Source organism: Lissotriton helveticus, chromosome 8, assembly GCF_964261635.1.
Source record: "Lissotriton helveticus chromosome 8, aLisHel1.1, whole genome shotgun sequence".
Classification (NCBI taxonomy): Eukaryota; Metazoa; Chordata; class Amphibia; order Caudata; family Salamandridae; genus Lissotriton; species Lissotriton helveticus.
This window is the reverse complement of record NC_136069.1, coordinates 143647964-143671016: the sequence shown is the minus strand read 5'-3', so window position 1 is coordinate 143671016 and position 23053 is coordinate 143647964. Positions and strand designations below refer to the sequence as shown.

General features: G+C 43.4%; 1 protein-coding gene across 3 annotated transcripts in view; it reads right to left on the bottom strand.

Annotated features, from left to right (window-relative positions):
• The window catches only part of LOC144772433 (apovitellenin-1-like), a 44944-nt gene extending 38723 nt beyond the window's left edge, over positions 1-6221 (bottom strand). Inside the window, exons 1-2 of one of the 3 annotated variants that reach the window (XM_078656749.1) lie at positions 6193-6221; positions 983-1082 (exon numbers count right to left, since the gene is read on the bottom strand). In XM_078656749.1, coding sequence (XP_078512875.1) covers positions 983-1040 — 58 coding nt within the window. In that variant the 5' untranslated portion in view covers positions 1041-1082; positions 6193-6221. The remainder of the gene's footprint in view (positions 1-982; positions 1083-6192) is intronic. The other 2 variants (XM_078656750.1, XM_078656751.1) reach the window with 2 other exon arrangements.
• Between the last annotated feature and the right edge of the window lie 16832 nt (positions 6222-23053).

Genomic DNA, 23053 nt, shown 5'->3' with positions numbered 1-23053 from the left:
ATCTATAGATATACTGAAGTTGCCCTCAAGGAAGACGCAGTTTCAAAGCAGGTAAACTCTCCTGAGTTTTTTATTTGTAGGCAAAACAAGCATCTACATGAAGAAAAGTTCCTTTCCTGACGAGTTTCGGGCCTCCTGGCCCTTGTTCACAGGGTAAACGAAACAAACAACACGCCAGCACTGCATGCTAATTAGATTGTTCGCGTGCCCTCCAGTGGGCCTCTCAAGTGAGTTTCTTTTCAAGGCATGCTGGAACTCATAGTGCAATGCAGTTTGTAATTACCCTCCAGTGGGTGTGCACCGTGACATTTCAATTAAAATCTATTTTTAACCCTCCAGGGGGCTTCTCCATGTGGCATGCTGGTTAATTTTTCATTTCTCCGCCAATTTGCTTTACTGGTGACAGGCTCGGAAGAGTTCAAAACTTCCAGTCCCACATGATTCTTTTGTGGTGGTGCAGCCCCATGGCAGGACCTGCCGTCGCATATCATACTGAATTTGCCCTCAAGGAAGACGCACTCTCAAAGCAGATAAACTCTCGTGACTTCTTTATTTCTCGTGACTTCTCTATTTGTAGGCAAAACCAGCATCTACATGAAGAAAACTACCTATATATATATATATATATATATATATATATATATATATATATATATATATATATATATATATATATATATATATATATATATATATATCATCTGGGGAATAAGGCTTTGGAGAGTCAACTGATTCTCCACCCTTCCAAAGTATGTGTGCACAGCACATTGCGAACTTGTATAATAGATTCCTAATAAATAGTAACTGTAGCACTTCCAAAACAGACCAGCAAAATGAACCATTGACAGAAAATTAGAGGTCCTTTTAGGATGGAGGGGGGTGAAGCACTAACAAGGAAGAAATATCAACACAAAATGTAGTCTGTATTCATCTATACAAAGTTTCAAACTTTTAGCAATTTGGGATTTTTTTTAGAACCAACCTGATAGAGTTGTGCCGAGAAGCAGGATGAGAGTCACAGCTAAAGTCTTGAAATGCATGGTTCAGTCTTCTGGTTCGACAAATGATGCCAAGAGCTCAGACTCAAGAAAACAAGAGAACAGGCTTTAATTCAGAATTAAGAGGATTACAGTTTTTTACTGATATAATTTTAAAAACACTGATGCATTTTTCTTATTCTGAAAGGAATTCATATTTTACACCATTGAATATCTTCACTTTCATAGTAGAACTTGACAAATGAGTAGGTAAAAAGTAAGGATGCAGGCTAGCGAAAATAGATGACCTTGAAATGAATGTTTCTAATACGATTGTTACTTGACCAAAGTTGTTATGTGGTCAAAAACTGCCCCATTCGTAGAAACAGACCGTTACCCACCTCAAAACTACGTTTCCAAATGTGCAGAGCACAAATTGTGATTCTGTAACATGTTACTAGGAGCCAGATGCACAAAAGTACGTGTTTATGATTTCCTTATAGCAAATATTAGTGATACGCAATTAGGAAATGACAAACTGCGCTGACCCCTCCCCCTTTGCGGATGGGTTACCACCACTTTGAAGTTGGTGGTAACTGGAAATGCTTTGCTTTTGCAGTCGCAAAATAGTCATACAAACCAGTGCTATTCAGTATAAAGAAGGGACGGTCTAAACATGCCCCTTTCTAATACTGAATCGCAAAAAAGCAAAATGTGATTCGGTTACTGAGTGACGTTTTGCCTGTTGTACGTGGCTAAATGCATTTTACCAGTCGGTAAGGGACTGATGGGCCATGTGCGTCAAGTAAAATTGCCATTACACACTTGGACCCAAATCTGAACTTTGTTATTGATTCGGTTTTTGGAAGCGGTGTGTTTAGGGCGGCCCTTCTAAATAATGAATCGCAGTTTTATGTATGAATGTTTTGTGACCGAATTACGGTCACAAAACATTCATTTTTTATCAACACCTCAAGAATGGTAGTTACTATTTACAAATGGAAAGTGGTCCCCAAGGGACCTCTTCCCCTTTGTGAATGTAGAAACAAATATTTTTTAAGAGCCAGCAGTGGTCCTTGGGACAATTGCCTACTCTTAAAGAATGAAATGTAAACATTTCATTTTTTTTTTTAAACACAGTCCTCCTTGTTTTTTCCTTCAAGGAAAACGGGCTGCATTTTAAAAAAAAAGTTTGCTTTATTAAAAAACAATCACAGACATGGTGATCTGCTGACCCCAGCATGCCACTATTTCTGTTATGCCTGCAATTCCTAATGGGTCGCAAATTGCAACTTACTTCATTAATATTAATGAGATAGATCTATTGAGAACACACTAGGAATCGCCATTTCCAATTTGTACATTTTTGTACATTAGGAATTGCGAGTTCCTAATTGTGATTCACAAAGATTTACAATTAAGAACTCAAAATTCCTAAACTCTGTACATATGGCCCTTGGTTTTTTTGCAATGATCAAATTCAGTGTTGAACTGTTTTTATGGGTGTCCATGTTACAGTGGAGAAGTGTGGCTCACTGGTTAGAGGAGGCAGACCCTGAAGCAGAGGTCAGACCCGGGACCAGGGTTCAATTCCTGATGCGGCAGGGTCTTGAGCCCAAATATCCACGGACTCGATAATTCTCGTTTCGGTGCCTACTCGAATCACGGGTTCACACTCTGCAGCTCTGGGCATTAGCTGCTTAATCTCCACTACGCCCCCCGCGGCGGGATGCCTGGCTTTCACCTTGGGGATGCCCAGTACAGGTATCTCACAGGGAAAAAGCCAGGACGGGTTCCCAAGGCAAGTGCCGAGATGCCTACGGGTAATCGAGAGCTATATAAGAACGCATAATAATAATACAACATTTGATGAAGCCATTTTCAATTAGGAGAGACATCAAGTTGTCAGACTACTTGTATCTCTTTTTCCCGTAAGGATTGCCATGTTTATTCTGCTCAAAATGCACTGTTAGTCATTGAATGATTGCTATATTATGAGCTGTGATCAATATAGAGGGGATAGAGTCCATGGAGCTGATTTAGGTGCAAAATAGCTGGAAATATTATTTCCTAACATTATGACCATGTTTAAATCTGGCTATTACAACTTTATCCCCTCGGAATTCGGAATAACCATGCGCTCCTGGTTTTTCTACACAGAAATTAAAATGTTAAACTTTTGCCACTCTCATTTACCATGTACATGCTGTGGCCTGGTTAGGGGACATTCTATGCTCCCCATGCCACAAGAGGGACTCAGTGGGAGGTTGCAGGGCAGACTGCGAAGGCTACCAAACCACATGTGATTTTACTGCCTGAATTTTCTAGTTGGTAAAACAGTACCTGGTATACCAGGACATCTGGTTGGAGGAAACTCCTGGTCATTTGTAATCTGACCCAAGTGGATATTTGGATATATTCACATGCTATTTTTGCTGTCTCGATGCAGAACTGTGAAGCCTTATGGAAGTAAAATATCCATTAGAAGTTCTGAAGCAGGAGTAAACCATGTTTCAGTGAGCACAATAAAAAAAGGTGGAGGTGAAGTTAGCGATGGATGTTTTTAAAGGGTATAGCACAACAAATCTAGTAGCCGGGTTTAATAGAATAGTGATTCTGGCGTAAGAATATTTAAGCACACTGATTTAGTACAATATTTGATTGGTCTGCGTCTTGCAGTTGCGGGGATCGAATGTATAGTCAATTCATTATCTTCATTAAATGAACCCAGTGATCTTTGAGTGATTTGAGGACGCAGGAGAAAGTCCAGTTAAGAGTCTTCATTAACGGTTTAGGGTAGCCTTTATTGGAGGACATAGGTTTCAGAGACGGTTAGGAACAAGAGGAAGTGCTTCCATATCTATATTCATTGAATTGATGCTTAAATGTTATGACAAAAATATTGAATGAAAAAAAATGTGATTTAATGAATATTGTGTCAAAAATATTGTCACTAAAAACATATTGAGTCACTAAATATAATGTTTTTGGTATGTAATATTGTTTTTAAAAATGTTGTATAATATTATTTACATTAAAATAGTTGTAGTAAAAATGTAAGTAATGTATTATATTAGCTATTATATTAATTATAGGTGTTATTATTATTGTAATTGTTTTCTTTTTTAAGCATAGGTTGTAATTTTTAAATATACATTTTTATATTTAATTAGCAAGTTATAATTTAGTAGCAGGATGCTCGGTTTGTAGTGAGATAGGGTGTGAAGTTATTTAAATTATGAATAATTGTTTCTATTTTTCAGTTTAGGTTGTACGTAAATTAAATATTACATTGATGATTTATTATGCAAATTGATTGTCATATTATGTAAGTGTATTTAGTATTTTTATTGCATATTTAGATTTTTTTATAGCTGAATTAGTAATTTAAAATGTAGTTATGGGCTGATGGGTTTGTAGGGGAATTGTTCATTAAATATGTAGAATATTTTAATTGATTATCGGTTATGTCATTTTTCTGCTGAATAATTGGTATATTTAATAATAGCATTTGTAAAAAAAAATATTTTGGGGTTTAATCTTATTAGTTTTAAGTAACTATTATTTTGCTATTATTGTTTTAATTAAGATGTGCTATATTTTTGGAGGGGTTTGATTAGCAGTAAGGGACATATTATTTTTACATTTGTTTTATTTGTTACATTATTCTTGTATTATTTATTGTTTTTCTTACATCATGTCATTATTTATAGACTATTTCTTAGTTTGAAAATGCTTTATTTATTTTATTTTGTAAGTCATGTAAATGTTTGTTGAAAAAGTATAGGGCTTGAGAATGACATATGTAATATTTCTTAAGGTCAATACTTTCCCTGATTTTTGTTGCATTTGAGTGAGAATAGTAAATTTAACCTCACCAACGTCCAACACTCTCCCAACAATTTTTCTTAGATTGAAGTGGTAACGGTTTTTGTGACCCCTTCAAAGTCCAACACTTTCTCTACTTTTACGTATGTTGGTGTTCCAATAGAATATCTAACCTGTCAAAAGCCCAGCGTTTTCCCCAATTATGCTTACATTGGAGTATGAATAGTGACTCCAACCCCTACAAAGTCCACCACTTTCCCTCCTTTTGTTTCTTTAGCGAGGGAATACAAAATCTAACTCCTCCAAATGCTAACAGTTTTCCTTCATTTGATCAAATCGGAATTAGATGACTAAACATGACTCCTTTGAAGTGAAGTCCATTACTTTTGATACTTTTGTTTATTTTTGTCATTATTTTTTGATATTGTGTATTTTTCTTTAATGTATAGGTTTGTTAATGTTAACTTATAAACAATTAAAAAATACATATGTATGTATATATATGAATTGAGAATAACCAAAGACAACGACATTGCTTAAACTAGGTACAAAATCAAATTTCCACTATTTTAAATGGGCTAGTAATCAACCCAAGAAAGTCAATTTTTGTGTAGTGTCGTTTTGGATTGGTTGAGGGAGAGAGTAGTGAATATGAGCATGATAACTTTATGCCATCCAATGCTGCATTCCTCGAATGGTAGCTAAAAAGTCAAACATTCATGCTTTTTTATATCCGTTTAGGCTGTGAAAGGGACGATGATTTCAAATGGAACTATAATGTAAATGGTAGAGTCGCAGACAAGGATTAAAGAATCGATAATGCTAGTGTACAGCCCTTTAGAAAGTATCTCATACAAGTTAAAATAATACAAACTATTCTTTAATCACTTATGGACAAATTATTTAGATTGCTTTAATTAGTTGAACCAGTCTTAGTAAACCTAGTGGGGCTAGAGAAGATAATATATTTACATCTGTTATTAAAGTTTACCTTTGCATTGGTCTTTGCTTCTATCATATTGTTACTAGCTTGCCATACCTTGCTGTTGTCTGTCATTAGGGGGTAATCTTTTAACTGTGCATGTGTCAGCACTAGTATCACTGGTTTTATCCCTTTTTTCAATATGGGAATTTTTGTTCCCTGAAACTTTTTTGTATGGTTTAGAACTATTATAGTTCTCATAGGACCGTCCAGTATAGTATAAACAAACTGTATAAATATGTAGTCGAATATGCATTTAAATGTGATTATACTAAACATATACAAACATAACATATCTTCATGAGAAGTCCCTGGCTACATAACAAGACATTTGTAGCAAGTGTTGCCTTTGTTCCAGTTACAGCTACCAATTATAAAGCTAATTTGCAGTCATGTTTTACTTACCTGTTCACAGGAGCCTGGCTGCTGCACTCCTGCAGAATGGGTAAACAGAGAAGAAATAAATAGAAAACTGAAGCCAGAGGTCACGTTTGGAGAACAAATTGTACTTTGAGAAATGTTGTCTTTATGTTTAAACCTTTAACATTGGAGGTATGATGTTTGTCTGACCCAACTGACTCAGAGATCTGTTCTATTATGGTTCAGACATTGTGAGGGTCACACAATTGTCAAAAACCCAGTCACATAGGATCCAATGTGTTTTTTATTTGAAATTGATCCCTTGATGAGCTTACGCCTGATGCATGTATCAGTATAATCTGAGGGTACCTCCTATCAGGGAACAATGTTGACTGAGGCGAACACTGTATTTTCTGGTTAACAGAGTGGGACAGGTCTTCCTAACAGTGCTCTGAATTTTAGATGAGTCAATAGGATGGTGCATTGCTTCCACATACTGCTCCAGCTCACATCAAGAAATAAAAGTGGATGAGCAGTTTCTGCCAACATTTTAGACTCTTATGCGGACTCTCCAACAGTAAAGGGAGCTGCAACAGGATCACTATGGCTGCAAACACTGCAAGCAGTATCCACAGTTTACATCCAAATGGCTATTTTCATCAATACCATGCTAAGGTTTGCTACATGTGCGGGATGAATGGACTTGCCTGCAGCACCTGATGGTGGCAACATAGGACCTTGCATCAGTCATTAATCTGAAACGCTCCTACCACTATGTATATCTAGGAAGGATGACCAAAATAGCACCTCTATTCTTTACAATCTGAGGAAGCTATACAGGAGACATACAAGCACACTGTGGGGATACCTCCTGAGAGCTCTACTAGAGATCAAATGGCCTCTTGAGTAGAGTGAATCTACAGCCCAGCAGTTCAGACTCCTTCCTGGGCTGGGCTGAATGCTAAATATTTTTCCCTTGTGTGGTTAGTCCGAAGTCCTGAATTACATTATACATGTCAAAGTGCAATCACGATCTGGCACATGGGTGGAAATCCATCAATATTTAATAAAATCAATGTTTAGGAATATCAAAGGAGAATACATGATAAAGAACTGAGCCACCAAATGGAGATTTGTCTGAGTATTAAGCCATCATTGGTTCATTAATCATTTCGCACAGTTTCATCACAGAAAGGACAGAGATGATCCCTGAATTAGGATAAACACCCACTGGTGGGAAATTATCTTGCTTCTCAGCCACTCATATTGGGTCACCCTAAAGGAGGGGATGAATTGCCCGGGTTCCTTCTCGTATTATCTGCCATAGGAAGGGAGCTGCTGCAGTATTGTCAGGCCCAGATTTCCCTCAATTTACTGCTTGAAAGGTGCAGGGGGTGGAAAGACCTTTGTAACTTGCAAAGGGCTACTTGACACTAATCTCTTCAGTCTGAAGGCCACCTGTGTGCCCAACTAGTCTGTGTGGGTGTGTGTGCAGCCTATGACCTTCCTAGCATATAATTGCTGTGTTTGAGACAGACCTTCCAAAGAGCGAAGGCCTTAATTCATGTCTTATTTACGAGGACCCAGAAGAGAAGCCAGATCAGTAGTGTCAAATGGGAAGTTGTTTCCTATGTGTTGATGAACACAATAGGTTAGTGTACCTGGGCTCAGGGTCCAAATTGTTTCCAACCATGAGGAATAGTAATACAGCGGTACTAGCTAATGTTACGATTTATGGTAATTCACAAAGATCCAGTTGGGATTGTACAGCAATCAAATCCAATTCATGCAGCGCACAAAAACCTGGGGCCTCATTTATGAAAGCCTTGCGCCACCGGTGCGTCACTTTTTCCCATGTTAAAAGTGACGCACCGGCGGAGCAAGGTCTTCATAAATAAGGTCCCTGGTACTTAAGAGTCATTGTTGGTGTGGTCAGGTAGAGTGTCTCAGAAATGGGGAATAACTCTTCCAAATGGGAGGGGCGTGTGGAAATCTAGGGATGAGCATAAGGATATTCAACATACCCAAACAAATGTAGGTCTTTTGCCGGTTTTACATAAATCACAAACATTTCACCCACAGCTACTCAATTCATAGCACAGGCAAAATATCTGTTGTAGCACAGTATTAAAGATGAACTTCAATAAAATAACACATAAGTCAGTGAAGGCAGGGAATGACAATACCAGGACAAAGGAATAAAGGAAAGAGGAAAACGCAAAAAACTGTCTACATACATAAATAGTAATCACAATTGTAAAATGTTCACACATGGGAAAAAAGAAAAAAATGGAACACATTGACATAGGAGACATGTCACACATAACATAGGCACAGCTGTCCTACTGAAAAACACTTTTGAGAAATACATCGAGTAAAACATGCCTATTAATGAATGGGGAAGGAATGAAAATGCACTTTAACCACAACCATTGCCAACTGAGACTAATCTGAACAACAACCAGGTACACCCAGCTTAGATTCATAATAAGCAAGCCACAGATGCACCACTAATCTCACAATGTTCGAAAATGTGTTTGTGTCACTGGCCCTCATCCTGAGGAAGAATTACTTAAGGAGGCGAGAGGATGAAAAAGCAAAGGATTGTCCTCTCTTGTATGGCTGAGGAAAATATAGTGTTAAACTGCTGATTCCCTCCTGATACTGGACATGGTTGCAAAATGGATGTAGGTGCTCACGTCACAGCTATCGCCCATGCCAAACCGTCCAATGTCAAAGTACTTTCTGAACTCCACTGGATCTCCTTAGAGGATCTTTAGTGGTATCAGAGGCTACCTAATCCTATTGCTTGCACCAGGAACTGACATGATTGGCCGATCAACTGCAGCATTACATCTCTATAGCAAATCTACTTTTTATGCAAGGTCACCCCACATGTTTTGCTTTTTTTTACCCTTTTTTTTGCTAGTATATGAATTCTGTGTACTTTATCCCAAAACAGAAGAAAGTTGTTTGTGCCCATGCTTTAAACATGGTTAAATTGGTTTACACATCATTGACATATTTAACCTGCTTATAGGGCCCTAACATATCGTGAGAAAAATATATATAGGGCCTAGAAGCTAACTGCCACATGTGGACTGCAACACCTATTGTGCCACCCACATAGTGGGTCTGTAAAACATGGCTTCAGGCCTACTATGTGCAGCCTGACTGGAACCACCTAAAAACCTGCTGTCAAATAAACATTTTTGACAGGTGAGAAACCTTGCTTTTAACATTTCATAAATCACCCCAAAGTATACTTTGTTGTCCACAAGGTAGAATGGCTGATATTTAAATGTGGAACGTGTGTGAAAATAAAGTTGGCTTGTGCCTTTAGTGACTAACGCCCCAAAAGAAGTTTTCGCTGGCAGGGTTGTGGTTAGATCCTAGAAAATGTCAAAGTACAGATTATAAGCTTTAATCTGTAACTTTGAAAGGGAATGGCTAAAATGGTCCCTCAAGAACTATTTCCATATTTATCAAAAGTCCAAATCATTGGTGAAGTTGACTCTTTAATAAATAGTTAGGAAAAGTAACATTTACAGTAGTTTTTCACTATTCACAATCACATGAACCATTATTACGTCATTACGGGGACGTTCGTAGTAATCATGGTCACCTCCTACTGGGGATATGGTAGCACCTATTTCCATAGGTTTGTCAAGCTAGACTTATGAAAGGTTATTCCCCCATTCTGTGGTTTATGTAATTCTTTGATTCCAGATTCAATTGAACCTGTTCACTATGGCACTATGATGATACGGGCCAATTGCAGGGAAGCAGTTAATCAACATCTCTAAACTAGAGGTGTCACCGATGAGGGGGGCAGTTGCTTTTGTAAAAGCTGCACATGTGGAGTATACCTTTGAGATATTTTACTCATGGCTGGAATTCAAGCCTATCAATGCTGCCTCAGGGCAGTTTCAGTTCTACACAGCAGTAGACCCGCCAGCACATTATAGGACTTATCAAGATTTGGAAATCCCTTTAACTTTCCAGTAACACCAGAACTGGTTTGCTGGTTAATTGCCACACATGCACAGAAATGTCAGATTAAGATGTCTGAGCAAAGAACGGGCTATGTGGCCAGTTTTGGCTGGCTACACTTGTGTCACTTATTCCGATAACTTGCCACTTGCTGAGGTGGTCATGGGTTTTAAACTATACAGTGTCCTTATACAGAAGACTTGTACAATTTCCACAGCTTACTTTGAGCTCCAGACCTACTCTTGTACTCAAGTACAAACCATTAGTCCCCGGACTGATAACGTTATCATGGCAAAAGTGCAAACAAGGTGTGATGAAATGGCTTTCTGGATTGCTTGCAATCCAGAAAGCCATTTAGAGGCAGTGTATCCATACACTACACCTCACGACAAACATAGAAAACTGACAATATGTCGTCCTCCTAGGATGGTGACACCATAGAGGAATGTATAACTTGTGGAAGCATCTTTGCATGCATTAACAGTAATACTCATGGCACACCTTCATTGGCAGTTCTCCCTGATTTACTTAGGCAGGTACAAAATGACCAAGGAGAGGCACCAGCTCTGGATTTAGGAATACAATTAATGAGGAACTTTTACATGGTTTCCTCTATCATCCTGAGCAATATTAAGGGAGATGCTTCAGTTCTGGCTATCCGCCAGAGACTAGAAGCAGGTCCAGTTCAAGATCGTGAGCAGAAACTACCAATAATAATTGTGGAAGTTAATACTTCTGTGGGGAGAGATATCTTAGGTACTCAACCATTAAACCACATTTAAACCCTAAGGTGGACACCGAAGATTCCATAAATCAGATATCTACAATGGAAGGAAGAAGAAACAGTGAGGTATAGAGAAAAGATGGACTGGATCGCTCACTTCCTGGGAATCCAGTTAGGGTGGTTACAATATCAGCGATCACGAAAAAATAAAAAAATCTGAACTGTATCAGTAGTCTGATAGCCGCTCTTCACAGTCTTTTGAGGACACTGACAGTAAAAGAACAGAGAGGGGGAGCCGATTTGAGTACCGAAGAGGAGTACAGTAGGAAAGGTGACGTTGGACGTGAGACTGACGCCAGTGTAAAGAGGAAGGAGAAAGGATTCCACTATAAAAATCTCCTTAAAGAAAAAGAAAGTAGCAGGACTTTCTAAGAAACATGCCAATACAGCTACAAGTCATCCTGTGGAACAGGACTTGGGCAAGAGTGCTCCTAGACTGTGCAGCAGAACTTATGATAGTGCATCAGACGCTTCAAAGATTTCTGTATACAAATCCAACTGATGAATATATACAAGTTGAGACTCCAGATAGATATTTAAATCCTCCAGATAAGATTTACAACTTAAACTTACAAATAGAAGGGCATTTACCACGTGTCATTAAAGCAGTTATCTGGTCACATTTATCTGATGATTATGACATTATACTAGCGGGAGAGGACTGACCTCCAGTCTCTATTGGAAGTTCCCTGGGAAGCCGTAACAGTAGCTTTTTCTCCCATAGTGCCTGAAGAAATGAGAGAAATTTACATCAGTGAATGGGCAGTAAGACAGGCTCTGCCCTCAGACAGGAACCGCTCAGGGTAGGACAAACACTAAAATCCACCTCATTCGTCACGCAGTCAACCACAAACTCAATACCATTGAAAGCCAGAAGCAAAATGTGGTATAAAAGCAATATTAGATTAGATAGCAATGTTAGAGCATAAAAGTACCTTGACTCTCACCAATGAACACGTTCCATTTTCCATTCTCAATACCATATAACTCCTATAGGATAGTATTAGACTATAGGAATCTGAATTTGCATACGATGACCTATGCAGTACAAAGCACCCATAGAACAGGTTTAATTACCAACTTGGTACCGAAAAAATACAAAACAACCCTGAAAATTTCCAATGGCCTTTTTAGTCTAGTCAAGTCAATCAATCTTGATTTGAATACAAAGATATCCATAAAAGAGTCATAACAACATTAACAAAAGATTGGGAAATACTTTACCTCACTTTGCAGTATATCAAGGAAATCAACTAGGTGATGTTAAACAATATATTGAGCCCTTAAAATATCTCTTGTATCTAAAACATCTGACTTCATTACTGTAGTAACTTTGTTCAAGCTATAGTTAAGATTTCCAAAAGTCACATTAATAGTATTCATATCTCATATCTCTTATAAATAACTAAAGCATCTCTCTTGATAGCGTATATTATCATGATCCATCCTCATATGTTAATACTTCGAGGTATGAAAGTGACCAAACGCACAATGGTGCCACTTATGTAACACGAGGGCGACATTTAGCTTTCTGTGTCCCCCTCCCGCTACCCGCCTCACTGTTTCCCGCCGCTGCGGCCCCGTCCCCCTACCATTCGCCACCCCGCTCCCGCCTCCCAGCTGCTCCTCCCTCCCACTTCCCCTCATATGGAGGCCGTGAAGCGCCCGCGCGGCCGACGCGCGCATCGGGTGCGCCGCTGTCGCACCGAAGGCACGCCAAAGGCAAGCCCGTCTGCGCCCGTCTGCGCCCGTCTGTGCCCGTCCGCACCTGGACCGCACCCAGCACCAGAACCCCTGGCCCCCGCCGCTGCCAAACTGCCCGACTGAGATATGACACCGCCACCCTCCACACACTCAACACCGGCTGGCCTCCTGCCTGCTATCGAGCCACCCCGAAGCGCACCCACAGACCCTTCACCTGCCAAGCCTGCAAATTCACCTGCCGCCGAACCTGCACCCCACCCTCCGGACCAAGCAACAACAAGAACCACCTTAAAAGCATCCTACTCAACACCCGCTCCATCCACAGGCACGCCGTTGAACTCTGAGACCTCCTCGACACAACAGCGCCGGATGTCGCCTTCCTCACGGAAACCTGGATGAACGCCTCCTCAACCCCCGACATCGCCATAGCCATCCCGGACGGCTACAAGATCACCCGGAAGGACCGCGTCAACCAAACCGGAGGAGGAATCGCCGTCATCTACAGGAACACCATCAGTGTCACAACCAATTCAGAAGACACCCTTACCGTTGCCGAGCACCTACACTTCCAGATCCACACCGACCCCAAGACCACCCTCAGAGGAACACTCATCTACAGACTCCCGGGCCCACGCACACAATTCAGTGAAGCCATCGCCGACTTCATCAGCCCGCACGCCCTCACCTCGCCAGACTACATCCTCCTTGGGGAACTGAACTTCCACCTGGAGAAGAACTACGACAGCAACTCCACCACCCTGCTCAACAACCTCGCCAACCTTGGACTCAAGCAACTGGTGGACACCCCCACCCACTACGCCGGCCACACGCTTGACCCCATCTTCTCCGCCAGCGGCCACATCACCTTCAGCCACACCTTTGAACTACACTGGACCGACCACAGCTGCATCCATTTCACCTTCAAGAAGACAACATCCCACCACCACCTACTACAGATCCCCCGGAGACGCTGGAGCAAAGTAACCACTGACCAGCTAACCACAGCACTGAGCCAGAACCCACCAACCGACACAACCGACACCAACGCCGCAGCCCACAATCTCACACAGTGGATCACCTACTGCACTGACGCCCTTGCACCACTGAAGACCCCTCCAGACAATCCAGGCAAATGGAGAGCCACTTGGGTCACCGACGACCTTAAAGATTCAAAGAAATCCTGCCATACCCTCGAGAAAGCCTGGCGCCACGAACAGACAACAGTTAACCTGACAGCTCTCAAGAACGCCATGCGCAAGCACCACCAGTTGATCTGCACCACCAAAAGGACATCGTTCAAAGAGCGGCTGGACACCAACACACACAACAGCAAGGAACTCTTCAGCATCATTAAAGAGCTCTCCAACCCCAGCGCCAGCGACAACGACATCACACCGTCGCAAGACCTCTGCAACTCCCTCACAACGTTCTTCCACCGCAAGATCGCCGATCTACACGACTGCTTCGGTGCCCAGACCCCGCCTCCAACCACCGAATCAACGCCCCCTAACACCACCCTCAACGCTTGGACCCCCATCAGCACTGAAGACACCACCCACGTGATGAACACCATCCACTCCGGCTCACCCTCCGACCCATGCCCTCACCACATCTTCAACAAAGCCGACACCATCATCGCACTCCAACTCCAGAACGTCATAAACAATCCCTTCACATCCGCCACCTTCCCAGAGAGCTGGAAGCACGCAGAAATCCATGCCCTACTGAAGAAACTCACAGCGGACCCCAAAGACCTCAAGAACATCCGCCCCATCTCTCTTCTCCCCTACCCGGCAAAAGTAATCGAAAAGTCCATCAATAAACAACTGATTGCATTCCTCGAGGCAAACGGTTCCCTCGACCCAACCCAGTCCGAATTCCGAGCTAACCACAGCACCAAGAAAGCCCTCATCGCAGCCACCGACGACATCAGGACCCAGCTCGACAGCGGGGCAACTGCCGCTCTCATCCTCCTAGACCTCCCTGCCCCTTCGACACCGTCTGCCATCGCACCCTAATAACCCGCCTCCACAACACGGGGATCCAAGGAAAGGCCCTGGACTGGATCACCTTGTTCCTCTCCGACAGAACCCAGCGAGTCCTCCTCCCCCCCTTCCGCTCCCCGACCACCAAGATCATCTGCGGTGTACCCCAAGGCTCCTCACTCAGCCCTACCCTCTTCAACATGTACATGAGCCCCCTCGCCGCCATTGCACACAAACCTAACCTCAACATCATCTCCAACGCCGACGACACCCAGCTGATACTCTCCCTCACCAAAGACCCCATCACCGCCAGAATCAGCTTTCAGGAAGGAATGAGAGACGTGGCCAAATGGCTGAATCTCAGCCGCCTGAAACTGAACTCAGACAAGATGGAAGTCCTCATCCTAGGTCCATCCCAATCCGCCTGGGACAACTCCTGGTGGCCCACAGCACTGGGCACTGCCCCAACACCCACGGACCACGCACGCAACCTGGGATTCATCCTGGACTCCTCCCTCACGATGACCAAGCAAGTCAACGCCATCTCATGCACATGCTTCAACACCCTGCACATGCTCCAAAAGATCTTCCGGTGGATCCCCACCGGAACTAGAAAGGCGGTCACCCAGGCCCTCGTCACCAGCCTACTAGACTACGGGAACGCCCTCTACGCTGGAACCACGGCCAAACTGCAGAAAAGACTCCAACTCATACAGAACGCATCCGCACGACTCATCCTCGACATTCCTCGCCACATCTCTGCCCACCTGAGAGACCTGCACTGGCTCCCCGTCAACAAGAGGATCATGTTCAGGCTCCTCACCCACGCACAAAAAGCTCTCCACAACATGAGCCCCGAATACCTCAACAATCGACTCACGTTCTACACGCCAACCCGCCAGCTCCATTCCGCTAGCCTCGCCCTCGCCACCATCCCTCGGATTCGCAGAGCCAACACCGGAGGAAGATTATTTTCCTACCTGCTGCCAAGACGTGGAACTCCCTCCCCGCCCACCTACGACTGACCCAGGACCACCTCACCTTCAGGAGACACCTCAAGACCTGGCTATTCGAGCAGTAGCAGCACCCCCCTCCCTTCAGCGCCTTGAGACCCGCACAGGTGAGCAGCGTGCTCTATAAATGTACTTAATGATTGATTGATATAAAGTGAACAATTCTCCGTTTGGCTTATTTCCTATATTGGGGGAAATCTGAAAAGGTCTTATATAGGTCTTAAAGGTTTCACAGCCCCAGGCTTGCAGCTGTGTTCCCAAATTACCATAACTAGCAAATTGCATACCAAGGTATGGAAAATGGCCCTCACCCTTAATATGGTGACCCACAGTTTTTTGGCCTTCCATGATTTGAAGGTTTCGATCAACAGCTGCAGCCCATTAGAAGTTCTACAAATCAGAACTGCATCATTGGCATAAAGCAGGATAGGGACTGGACCATTGTTAGCCCTAGTTGCATCTGCTTGACCTTTTTGTAATGTCTCATCCACTCCATTAATGTATAATGAAAACAGCAAGTGGGGCAAGAGAACACCCCTGTCGTATCCTGCACAATACCTTAGAGCGGGAGGTACATTCCCAGTTTGACCCGCAGTGAACTCTGGTAGTCAAACAGGCATATAGTTGTGACAAAATTGAATAATCCCAATTGGGGTGACCCAACTTTACCAATATCTCCCACAACGTAGTATGATTCACTAAATAAAATGTGCCGCTTAAGTCTGCAAATGATAAATGGATGTCTTTCACTTTTGCTACAGTATATTTGCTGTGAAGCAGATATAAGTTAACACATTGTTACATTGTGCCAACATCCCTCCTGTAGCCATATTACGTGTCTGTAAGAATATGACTGTTGGATACCCATGTCTCCAATGTTTCCAAAAGAACTCTACCCATTAATTTAGCAGTAGAATCCATACGGATATTGGTTGGTAGCACCTGAGATCTCCTCTCTACCCTTTTTGAAAATTGAAACAATAATACCATGACCACGAGGCAGGGAGAAACTGCACATGGCAGCATTGCAGACTTGCATCAGCATTTGGGGCCCACAAAATAACATATGAGTTGAAAATATCTATAGGTCCCCCAACGGGGCTTGGTGCTTTTGCATTAGCGGGTTTTCTCAAGGTTAATAGTTGATAATTGTTTAGGCTCTATTGAATATACAATGGCAGGGGGTAGAGCATCCGGGTTAAATCTTCCTCAATTGTGTTGTAACCAGTTCTCTGATTATACAAGGGCCTGCACCCTAGGAGCAGCTGAATCTTTAAAAAATGGTTGATTAATCATTTCCCAAAAAAGAATGTTATCATTAGTATCAGCAGCCTGTTCTAAACTAGCCCACTCCCGGTCGTGCATCTCTCTTCTCCTCTGGACCAGAGCTTGTTTATAAATAACTCTCACGGTAGTAATTTTGTCCGTATCCCTCAGTATCTCGTGCAGGGATGTTCTCAGATCCCTGCTTGCACAAGTGCAATTATGATCAAACCAGCCGTAAATCTTTTTAACATTAATCTTATTTATAGGTCTTAATATATCGGCTATGTCAGCCATTAATTTACTAAAAGCAGTTGCAATTAAGCAATAGGAAGTACTCCAATCAGTACAAGTTTTAAAGTCACTAACGTTTTCTTTTATTACTTTTTCTAAAAGGATGGTGCCATTCACACTCGATCATCTAAGGCTAATGCCATTATAACCTTGAGTTTCTAGGTGCCTTGCGAGTTGCGGGCCATACATACGGTAGGTATCAATGTTAAAAACCATCATCAGGGGATTATGGTTACCAATGGCCTGATCACTAGTTTTGACGGTGCGGGTGCAGGCGGTACTCCACTACAGTGCCATCACAGCACCGAGACTCGCCGCCACCTGCCTGCCAGATTATGACTTTTAAGTACTCCGGTGGTCAGTGTGGTGTTCCCAGGGTGGTGCCTCTCAAAAAAGCACCACAATGGGAACGCCTCACAAGACTCGAAAGTCAATGCTGTACAGGAACTGTTGTGCATGCACATGGGGGGCACATGTTATGCCCCCTGTGTGCATCCACAAGTGGAGGAGGCACAGGGGGCCCTGCAGAGCCCCCTTTGTTTCCTCTCTGCCAGGGTTGACATGGGCTAGAAACCTCCATGTCAACGCCGGAGAAGGAAGACTCGTAATATGGTTGGCGGGACCGTGGCGATCCCACCAATCACATTGGGGCATGTGACCACCACACCACCTCCAGGGAACAGTGGTTCCCTGGTGGCATGGGCGGGCCCAGAGTGTTCTAACTGCCTCACTCGTAACGAGGCAGTCGGACTGCTGGAGCCATGGTGGCTACTACTGCACCCACATGACTCTGTCAATCCTCAGACCACCAGATTCTTAATCAAGGCCTAAGTGGGCTTGGGGTAACCTCAAAAGATTCCACCATTCATATCCAAATTACAGAAACTAAAATATGGTCTATGATGGAATAATGGCCACTTCCTTGAAAAGTAGGCATTTGTAATCCCCCTGTCTCATAATGATATTCTAACAGCTCTAAATTATGTTTAAAAATGATTACATTGATAGCCTCTGCGAACGTATTATGAGGAAAATTAGGCAAAATGTTTTCTTTTAAATAGCCACACATTTTGGCCATTTTAGTATCTCTTTGAGGATATTAAAATCCCCTGCCCTACAAGATTGCAATCATCTCTAACATGACGTATGAAGGATTACAGCTCCATTCCAAGTTTAACAATGACCCTAGATCTGGGGTCTCATTTATGAGACCTTGCGTCAGTTTTGCGCTTCCGATGCGTCACTTTTTGTGACGCATCGGCGGCGTAAAGCATGCCTCCTGTTGCGCACTATTTACAAAGTGACGCATCTAAGCAGATGCGTCACTTTGTAAACCCCTGCGCTACATTATACCTGCGTCAGGTATAATGTATGCAGAGGGGGCATTTCCCCGCAAAAAGCCTCGTAATAGTGACGCAGTGAAATCTATGAGATTTCACTGCGTCACTTTTAGGACGCTGTTGCGTCAAAATCTTGCGCCTGCCTCACAGCAGGTGTAAGACTGACGCAAGCCCTTTCACATGGGACTTTCCCCATGTTAAAGGACGCATTGCTGGAGTTGAGTCACTTTTGTGACACACCCCAGCAATGCGTGACTTTTGCGCTTACAGATACGTCAGAAATACTGACGTATCTGTAACTCCTTGCGACATGATGCGTCATACTGTAAATATGACGCATCAATCATGTCGCAAGGAGTGCGCACTGAGAAGTGACGCATCGCTGCTTTCACGCAGCGATGCGTCATTTCTCATAAATGAGGCCCCTAGTGTTTTCAAAAGCTTTATTATAATTGTTGACAGGGGCAATGTTCAACGGTTCGTCTGTCTGCAGGTGACAAATCGGAAATTAAGGTGAGCTTGTTTAATACCTTTTTAATCTGAGCAGGGTAATTGCAGATATTAATAAAGTTAAACCCAATTTGAACCATCCACCATCTATAGGAATGGCCAGGGTAATGACAGAAAATAGCCCTCTACATGAAAATCGTCCACCGCCCATGTTTCCTGCAGACAGGCAAGATGGGATGTTGTAATAATGTCCAGCATTTCTATAGCCCCTGGTTTATTCTCAACACCCACAATGTTCCATGATATGAGAACTAGTATAGCACTTTCATTAATTATGTTAGATGGCGAAACAATTTCACACTTCTAGTTGGTTCAGACTCAACGGTCCCCTTTAGTCAGTCCTGTTCATCACAGCTGGAAAGGGGTGCAAATCTGTTGTAGGTTGGAACGTATATGTACATACTAGGATTAGACAGCGAGGCAGGTACATATGAACAAAGATTGGGTTGCGTAGACAGAGATTTGACCAAACTGGGGGAGCAAAAATTCACAACAATGCATTCATCCTGTCCAATTTTCCTAGAAGGGTGTACCCATCTAACTCTTCATATCACTATCACTTCCTGGAATAAAAGGTCCGGGTCACAAATCTGGTTAGCCAACCAGTGAATTACCTTATTTTTGAAGTCACTCCAATGCTCAAATGATTGTGATTTTAATTTAGGGACATTTCTTCTCACAATTACATGGGGGGTCGCCTCTGGTGGAAGATGCAAGATATCTTGTGCTTGAGCAGCAGTGTCCGGAGCTAAAACTCTCTCTAGGAGCTCAGAAGGTAGCTGCTGAGGGGCAAGGTGGGAGCTCGCAGGCACACAAAGATTGGAAGAAGAAGCCATGCCGGCCAGTCTGGCAATGGCATGAGGCTGATCTTCTCTCTTGAGCAAGACTAGGGCTTCATTTACAGATTTCTCCATTGTGGAGATCCTTTCTTTTATCTCATGTATTTCCATCACAAACATTTCACCCAAAATCTCGATCTTGGCAAATAAATTCTTACATAACATTTCTGAGGATTTTGGTAGTATTAGATCCCTGTCCTCTTGAACCCCCTGTGGTAATGGTCAAAGGATGACGAACACAGGTAGGGTGCAAGTAATTAACTTCTTTATTTGAGGTTCGTAGATGTAGTGCGGGATACAGCGACCCCAGCCACAGCCGAAAGCCACAACAGGTGACAGTTTAACCTTTCCTCCGTGGCGCTCGCCTTGGAACCCTGGTCACGGTGACATTCTAAGTGATGTCACCGCGAGCTGTTCCAATTCACGCAGAGCTGCCAGGGAGGGGGGGGAGAAGGAGGTGGAAGATACCACACACCACCTTTCCCTACGGAATGAGACATAAGAAATAGGACTCAGAAAACAAGGTTTACAACAGAAAATTACAACATCACATATTGCTCCAAATGTCTGGGCGGTCTGGTCACCCTCCGGCTTGTCCTACCCCCCAGGTGAGGGATCGTCACCTGTTCCCTGGGAGGGGGACTCAAATTCCCCTCAGAATTGCTTCCACGCCCTCTTTCCCTACAGGAGTCCTGCCCAGGGGGGTGATACCTCACTACCCTTCCAGGTCCAAGATCTTTCCTGCCTGGGTCTTGACAGCATTCTTTAACAATTTAGTGATCTTAGTGGGCCTACTGTATTCAGACCAACTTGCCCTGCCAGTGGGTGTCCTGATCTTAATGTCATCTCCTACTTTGAACCTAGCCTCGTGTGTAGAGTGGAGTCCGTCAAATCTTTCTTTCCTCTCCCTCATTGCTTCCTTCTGTCTCTCTAGCCCCTTTGCCTCTTTGGAGTGGTCTGACCATCCCTTGTGCCACCCCATCCAGCCTGGCGACAGTTTGGTGTTGGGTATTCTTGCTCGGATCAACTCGAAAGGAGTGACGCCCGAAGTTTGGTGCGGGGTAAATCTGTACGCTTCTACTCGTCTCCATACATCTTCCTTCCAGTTCATGCCGCTGGTCTTCGCCAACTGAATGCTCTCTTTGAGAGTCTTGTTGAAACGCTCGACCATACCATTGGTCTCAGGGTGGTACAAGGCACAACGTTTGTGTGTGATTCCCCTCTCTTCAAGGAAGTCTTCCATCTCTTTCGAACACAGTTGCACCCCATTGTCCGTGAGTAGACTGCTGGGTAGCCCCTCTCTAATGAATAACTCTTGAAGGAACTCAATGACGATCTTCGTTGTGATTTCACTAACAAACTTCACTTCCGGCCATCTGGAGTACAGATCCATGAGCACCAGAATGTGCGGCATGCGCACTTCTCGCATCAGGGGGCCAACGATGTCCAACGCCAACTCTTCCCAAGGTCCAGACGGGGGTGGCCTACACACCATTGGAGGTGTGAGTTGTCTCAGCACTTTGTCGCTGATGCCGCACGGAATACAGTCTCTTATTTTCCTTTCAATGGCAAGGTCCATGCGTGGCCACCAGTAGTCTTCTCTCAATCTTTGTTTGGTCTTGGTGATGCCTCGGTGACCATCGTGGGCCATGTCCACCAGATTTTCCCTCACTGCCGTGGGAGGTACCAACCTCGTCCCCCTAAACAGACATTCGTCGATTACAGACAGCTCATCTTTGACAATCCAGTATGGCCGTAAAGCTTCGTCCTGCTTATCTTCATGTTTCCATCTGCTTTTTACTCTTTCGCACACATCATCCAAGACCTTGTCAGACTTTAGTGCTTCCTTCCATGTTTCTTCTCCTCTTGCTCTCTGAAATATTGCGCACACATTTTCCTTTTGGTAGTCATCAATTTCTTCTTCCACTTTGTCCTTCGTTCCATTCCCATCATTTTCTCTCACCAGACGTGATAAGCAGTCTGCTGCAAAATTTAAGGTTCCAGGAACATATTCAACACAGAAAGTGTATTCTTGGAGGCTTACAACCCAATGTCTGATCCTGCTAGAGATCGCATCCAGGCCCTTCTTTCCAAAAACCTCTACTAGTGGCTTGTGGTCCGTTCGAAGAATGAACTTGGTGCCCCAAAGGAAGTCCCTGAATTTGCCCAATGCCCAGAATACTGCCAAGGCCTCTTTTTCAATGACAGAGTAATTGTTCTCTGACTTCTGTAGAGATCTTGAGGCGAAAGCTATCGTTTCTTCTCCGCCTGATCCTACTTGTGTGAGGACCGCCCCTAGCCCCTAGGCACTTGCGTCGGTGGTGACCACAGTCACACGATTGGGTATGAAAGACTTGAGGCTGGGTGCTTCTGTGAGTGCATTCCTCACGTCTTCAAACTCCCCTTGGCACTCATCACTCCACCTGAACACTGCGTCCTTTTTTAGCAATTGTCGCATAGCAAATGTCCTTCCTACAAAATTCTGTATGAATTTGCTGTAGAATTCCAGCATGCCTAAGAATGACTTGATTTCATCCTTGCTCTTCGGGGGCACCAAGTTCGTAATGGTGTTCTGGAGCTCACACCCCCTTAATTTTGACACCATTCCCACGTGCCCTAATAAGTTATCTTACCTTCTTTAAAATGGGTTCTGGCTGGGCTTGTGCCTGGTAGCATTTCATTAATGGAGGGGGAGTCACTTTGGCTATTGCTAGATTCCTCAGAAATCAAAAGGGGGTCATGGGAAACACATGGAGGGTGGACAGGCTTGGGATTGATTTTTGTCATGCCATGGCATGAAGGCCCCTGATACAATAGATCAATCTCATCATCAGCAGCCTCCATAGCTCTGCATGGGGCTGTCTTTGTTGCGGCCATCCTTTCTTAAGTGTTAATAATTTCTCTATTCAGCATTCCATTACGTTTGTAAGGTAATTTGTGATAGCATTAGTGGATTTCCCATGTTTCATGCATTTCCCTCCTTGAGCCTGCATTAATTATCATTTGCCCATTGCTGATGTCTACTTAGCTAATGAAATCTAAGGCATAAGCATCCTTACAGTACTATCAAAAATAAGCATTCTTACCAGGGCTCAAGACTCAAGTTTGGGGCCAAAGACTTGAAGATGAAGAGAGTGGATCCAGCCCAGCCTTGGTCAGATGCGGATGGGGGAAGAAGAGG